The sequence below is a fragment of the Astyanax mexicanus genome, chromosome 22 (assembly GCF_023375975.1).
Source record: "Astyanax mexicanus isolate ESR-SI-001 chromosome 22, AstMex3_surface, whole genome shotgun sequence".
NCBI classification, from domain to species: domain Eukaryota; kingdom Metazoa; phylum Chordata; class Actinopteri; order Characiformes; family Acestrorhamphidae; genus Astyanax; species Astyanax mexicanus.
Window position 1 is genome coordinate 19,284,582 of NC_064429.1, and position 6,000 is coordinate 19,290,581.

The following is a 6,000-nucleotide window of genomic DNA, read 5'->3' on the forward strand; positions in this document are numbered from 1 at the left end:
TAGACACTGGCACACAGCAAAAAGTCAGGTGTTGAATTAACTCTTTCTCAGGGTTTATATACAGTAGTTCCACACTCTTTAAAGTTAAATCCACACTTCCACAATAATTAAACATTTAACAACTTGCTAGAGTTCCTTTTTAACTCACATTTGTATTTGTTTATCTACCTAAATTGTTACACGGACACTAGAAAGAGTAAAAAAAAAAAAAAAAAAAAATAGAAGAAGATTAGTCAATTGATATGACTATTTTTTTATTTAATTATTATTTAGGGGAGGTTAGCTTGAGTTTTTGGTTCCTAATACAGGATAAAACATCCCTGAATGCTTCCTGCCAGTGTTTTTTTTTTTCAATTGCATCTGAACTTTAATCCTGCATTGCAGTTCTCAGTGCTTTATCAATACTTCAAAACTTGCTCTTATATCCTACAACACATCAACTAGGCAACCAACCATTATTTAAACTATAATGAAATACCCAATTAAAGGTAGCCCTGGTGGGCAAGACTACACAATGATAGTAAGCTGGGATTGAGGGGCTCGCCCATTATGCAAATTGTGCGGAGTTTAAATAAATCTCTGTAGTATTTATTGGGTTTATTTGGTTTAACACTGAAATATTCAACTCTGTTTGATAACTTTAACACTGGACACTAATTAAATCTGAATAAGTTAAATGTACACTTTGAGAGTGAAAATCAACCATCAGTTGTTTAATTCTCCAGTTGTTGCTGTATGTATTCGACTGAAAACTGACATTAATAAAATTAATTAATACATTCAGCTGCATTCATTTCAAAACAGAATAAAGTACAGTTAAGTACAATGTAATAAACAATTATTTGCAATATAAAATTTAGGCAGGTATCATATCAGCCTGATAGTGGGTGCCAGATGGATGTGAAATTTCATTCTGAAGTTGGCATATGCGCGTCACATATGTACCAGGAATATGGTGTAGAAGGCATTATCACCCACAATGGACAAAACAGTGCCCACATTTTTTAGATTTCATGGAACACAAGGTCCTGTCCTATGATATCTGAAATGTCTGTGCATATTTATGTATATAACATGATTCTTACATGTTCCGATATGGCCAAAAAAAATGAGGTCAGAGCTTTGCACCCCTGTTTGACAGTACTGCACTAACCTGATTCCACAGGCGACCTGGTAAGGCGTGGTCTTCCAGGACTCCCCGTCCACCACTTTCCCATCAGGCAGGGTGATCTTGATGGGCTTGCTGTCCTTCTCTGCCCTCTCGGACATCAAAGCATCATGCTCAGCTTTCAGCTTGTTGTACAGATCCAGACGCTCTTCTATATACTGAGGCGGTGGACTGAGCTAGAGAAACACACAAGATAAATTATTCAATCCTGAAAGATGCATTGTGTCTGAAAAGCTGGATTTTGGTACTATATAGTCATTCTGAAGAACATCAACTGCACCATCTATGTTCGCAGCTTCGTTCACATTACAAGACACATTGCTCAAATTCGATTTTGATGGTTCACATTCACAAACGTAAGTGACCTGTATCTGTGTGTAATGTGAACGAATCTGTCTCTGAAACGCTTCACATGCGCACATTTATATGCGTGTAAACTTCGCCTTCTTCACAAACAACAAATGTCATATTTGAGAGACGACTCTTAGCTTTATAAAGGTGAAATGGATGCGTTTGTTAGCAGCTCATATGTTGAGCATCTTTTGCTGGAGTGGAGAGTAAACAGCTGGTCTGAAGTACATGCTCAGTTCGAGGAGGAGAAAAAAGACCAGGCGGCTTGCTTTTGCTGTTTTTGCTTAGTGGTAGTAAATGCCGTCTGACAGCGCCACACTGAGGAACCCTGAGTGTTCTGGTAAGCCAGGGCACTATCAGCTAGTGGTTCATCCCACGTAGCTTGTTTTAACATGGTAAACATGCAGACCACATTCCGATATACTCATTTCTGAACAGCGAAAGAGCTAGCGCTGCAGTTAGCAGCTAATGCTAATGCTGCTTCAGCCTTGGTGCTGGAGAAACTTCACTAAGACGTCTGTATATCTCTGTACTTCAGCGGAGTGGCTTTAATGCTCATTACAACCTGACTGGTAAAATTCATACATAAGGCACACTAGATTATCATTGTCGTTTTTAGGAAAAATTAAAGGATTATGAGTGTGCCTTATAGTCTAATTATTACGATACATTTGGTTTGAAAATGTGGTTATTCTGGAAACAAAGCCTGAGTCTGTATCATCTTAACTGTCAGCATCCATTTCACTGGTGTGTTACTGGGAAATAACCAGTCATCACAACATTAAAATAAATAAATAAAGAACTCTTATATCAGAAATGTCTCTTGTACATGGGCACATGTCTTTAGATGCTGTTCCAGTTACTTCCTGCTGGGTGTCGTGTGCTGATCTGAGGATCATTTAAAAGTTGCAGGACACTTTTATTTCAGAAATAAAAAGGTATGAGAGCTAAAGGGAAAATTAGTAATCTGAATACCTTATCAAGTAATGGGCAAAGGGTGAGGGGACATATCTTTTAGGCTATATCTGGAACATGGCCACCACCCTGAAAGCCAATATATTTCGTTTCTGAATTAAAAGAGAATTAAAAAAGATTAAAAGAGAAACTTGTGTGTGAAAAGAAAAACAAAAGGAGATTTTATACTTGAGGTCAAACTATGCTGCCATTCCTCATTTAGTCTTTCAAATACCTTTGGTATGGTCCAGTTTTGAAGACTGCTCAAATAATTTAATTTCCAGCTGTTGTGTGTCTATTAACATAGTTACTGCAGTTTAATTAAAACACCAACACTGAAGTATGTTTTACTAAACTCTAAAAGGTATTTAGGCGGGCAGCAAACATGTCATAGAGATCATTACAGAGCTATCTACCTCAGTTTTGCCTGCAGCATCGCCTGCAGCTCCTTTGTTCTTCTTCTTCGCTCCATCCTTGCCGGCCTTGTCCGGAGTTCCACCCTGACACGAATAGAGAAATGAACAGAGAGATGAATACAGAGGGAGTGTGAGTGATTGTATCTACCAGCAGCACAACAGGGTAAACATGTTACTCCACCCATGACAAATAAAAATATTAGTCAGCCTAAACCAAATGCATATTACCTTATGTTACATCATATCAAGGAAATAAGTGAACTGCCAGAGGCACTTAACAGCCACGTCGAAGGTTGCTTTACTAAGAATAAATTTGGCTTTCAGGAATAATAAAAAAACCTTAAAAGAGAAGCCTATGATTTTTTTCTATAAGGTCATATATGAACGTATTTTAAGATATAGAATTTGGTTTGGTTTGGTAATTTTTGGCATTCTCCTAGTTAAGCAAACACAACGGGAAATATGGGTATAACCAGAAAATATTGATGCCATTTCCATATCATTGCTATCCAATGAAAAACAGTTTACTACTTAATTAGATAATTTGACCTTTAGACTATGTCAAAATTTCCTGAATGGACCAACAGAAATTCTATACAATATCCTGAAATAAACACATAACATTGACTTCTATTGGAAGTTTGAAAGGTTTTCTCTCTCTCCAGTTAAGTTGCTGTTTCGGAGATACAGTACCGTCAAAAGTTTTAGAACACCTATTTATTAGTTGTCCAGTTGCAGTGCAGTATGGCCAAACAAGCTGCTTTTTAATTCTCTCATCTTATAAATGACTTTATTCCTGCACTTCACCTGTCAGACCTTTAATTCATCACTGCTGAAACTGAGACTTAGTTAGAGTCCAATGTTATGCTGAGTTAAAGGTGTTGCCATGTGGGTCAGCCAGACCTGACTCTTCCCGTATTAGTATTTTTTAGTTTCCAAGTAGTCTTTTGAATGTGTACAAATCTGTAATTCTCTAAAGAAATACTTTCAATAGTTACAGAGTTATAACTTATCTGGGTTTGTGTGTTCTTCTAGTTATTACGATGAAAGCGTGAATGTGCTGTGTGTAAGTGTGTAAATGCTGCAGTAAAGACTTTGCGAATGTAAATTTTGTTAAATCCATTTTTAAAGCTCAGTATATTTCCATTGCTACTTATCAGTGGTAAGCTGTTAACCATGAATTGTTTGATAAGATTAATATGTTTTTCCGTTTTTTTTTCTTCAATATAGTTTTACAATATACTATTTTTTATTTTTTATTATTATTATTATTATTATTTTTTTTTTTTTTTCAGATTTTACTTCATTTGTTTTTCTGAAAGGTTATTGATTGGACATGAAGTGTTTAAATGGCAAAATAGGGTGTAAAACAATGGGGTATTTAAAAATGACTAGGAGTTTTAAAAAATGTATTTAATTGGCCAGCGACGATATATTGTATGACTACCAAAATAACCATTAGTTGCAGTCCTAATGAATATAGACATTGCTTAACAGACAAAGTGAAACTGTTCGAGAGTCACAGCTAAGTGTATATTTACATTAAACAGTCTGTTCATGTGTTATTAAATAATGATTAATAAAAATAAAATGTAAATATTAGGTTAATTATTAATCTAAACAGTAATATTTTTAATTTCAACAATTCCAAAACTGGTTCCCCAAAATCTTTCATCATTTTACCGGGTTAATCATTTAATGATCAAAAAAAATAATTGACAGATACATCGATTATCAGAATAATCGTTAGGGCTGCAGCCTTAACTGTCCTCATCCACGTTTTAATAAGCAAAGATAATAAAGAAGTTAAAAAAAAAACGAATCTGACTGTATTAGCGTAGCATAGCTTAGAGCAGGTGAGGCTAAAGTAAAAATCCATCCCAGGTTTTTGTACCAACTGCCAAGGCGGGGTACAAAACCCTGGGATGGATTTTAACTTTTTGGAGCTGGCTTACCCACCTCTAAATATGGTTGTGTAGCTCCATTTTACAGAATAAATGCTATTCTAGCTTTTGTTCTACTAATTAAACAACTAGGTTAAACTGTTTAACAATAATTAAAACCCCTGATTTGACACGTTACAGCTAACTAGCAGCCATGCTAACACCTGTCATTCACAGAGTTATGTTACTGAATGAAGCATGGAGGCTAAGCTAACAGGCTAGCCCAGTGTTAGAACTGCCGGTAGCCTCACCTGCTTCCCTTCGCTCAGGTGCAGCTCCTTTATCTGCTCGGTCACAGCCTCGTCCCCCATCGCAGCAGCACAGAAATACAGGAAAAATGAAGGAAAGCGCTATAAACTGCAGGACTGCGCCGCTCTGAGCTGTCCGCTAACCCGCGCCGGCATGTAGCAGCGTCCCCGTAATGCTGATGCAACCAGCCGGAGACATCCGCCTCGGAAAGAGTCGCTCCTGTGAGTCGGCTCGATGAACCGAGTCACAAGTCCAAATGAATCAATCTTGTTTCATACAGTTCCTCTGATTTTGCTAATTTGCTATTAATAGGTATATGTTTGAGTAAATTAACATTTTTGTTTTATTCTATAAACTACAGACAACATCTCTCCCAAATTACAAATAAAAATATTGTCATTTAGAGCATGAGAAATGGCTGAAATAACACAAAAAAAGAAGATGCAGAGCTTTCAGACCTCAAATAATGCAAAGAAAACAAGTTTATATTCATAAAGTTTTAAGAGATCAGAAATCAATATTTGGTGGAATAACCCTGTTTTTTTTTAATCACAGTTTTCTTGAATCTTGGCATTATGTTATCCTCCACCAGTCTTACACACTGCTTTTGGATAACTTTATGCCTTTATTCCTGGTGCAGAAATTCAAGCAGTTTAGCTTGGTTTGATGGCTTGTGATCATCCACCTTTCGCTTGATTATATTCAAGAGGTTTTTAATTCTGTAAAATCAAAGAAACTTGTAATTTTTAAGCGGTCTTTTTTTATTTCAGAGGGGGTACCTCCCTGAAATTATTATTATTATTATTTTTTTTTTTGCAATTTAGGTTCTCTGGGTATAACACCTTCCTGAATTGAGTTGTGGAGCAGTGGAACTATGCTGTTTTTTCTGGGGATGAGGTAGGAGGAGGTAAATTATCAA

At 36.4% G+C, this 6,000-nt stretch overlaps 1 protein-coding gene across 1 annotated transcript in view; it reads right to left on the minus strand.

Moving 5' to 3' along the window:
• The window catches only part of tars1 (threonyl-tRNA synthetase 1), a 28,616-nt gene extending 23,332 nt beyond the window's left edge, over positions 1-5,284 (minus strand). Inside the window, exons 1-3 of the mRNA XM_007258330.4 lie at positions 5,084-5,284; positions 2,890-2,973; positions 1,154-1,344 (exon numbers count right to left, since the gene is read on the minus strand). Of these exons, the coding sequence (XP_007258392.2) occupies positions 1,154-1,344; positions 2,890-2,973; positions 5,084-5,143 (335 nt within the window). The 5' untranslated portion in view covers positions 5,144-5,284. The remainder of the gene's footprint in view (positions 1-1,153; positions 1,345-2,889; positions 2,974-5,083) is intronic.
• Between the last annotated feature and the right edge of the window lie 716 nt (positions 5,285-6,000).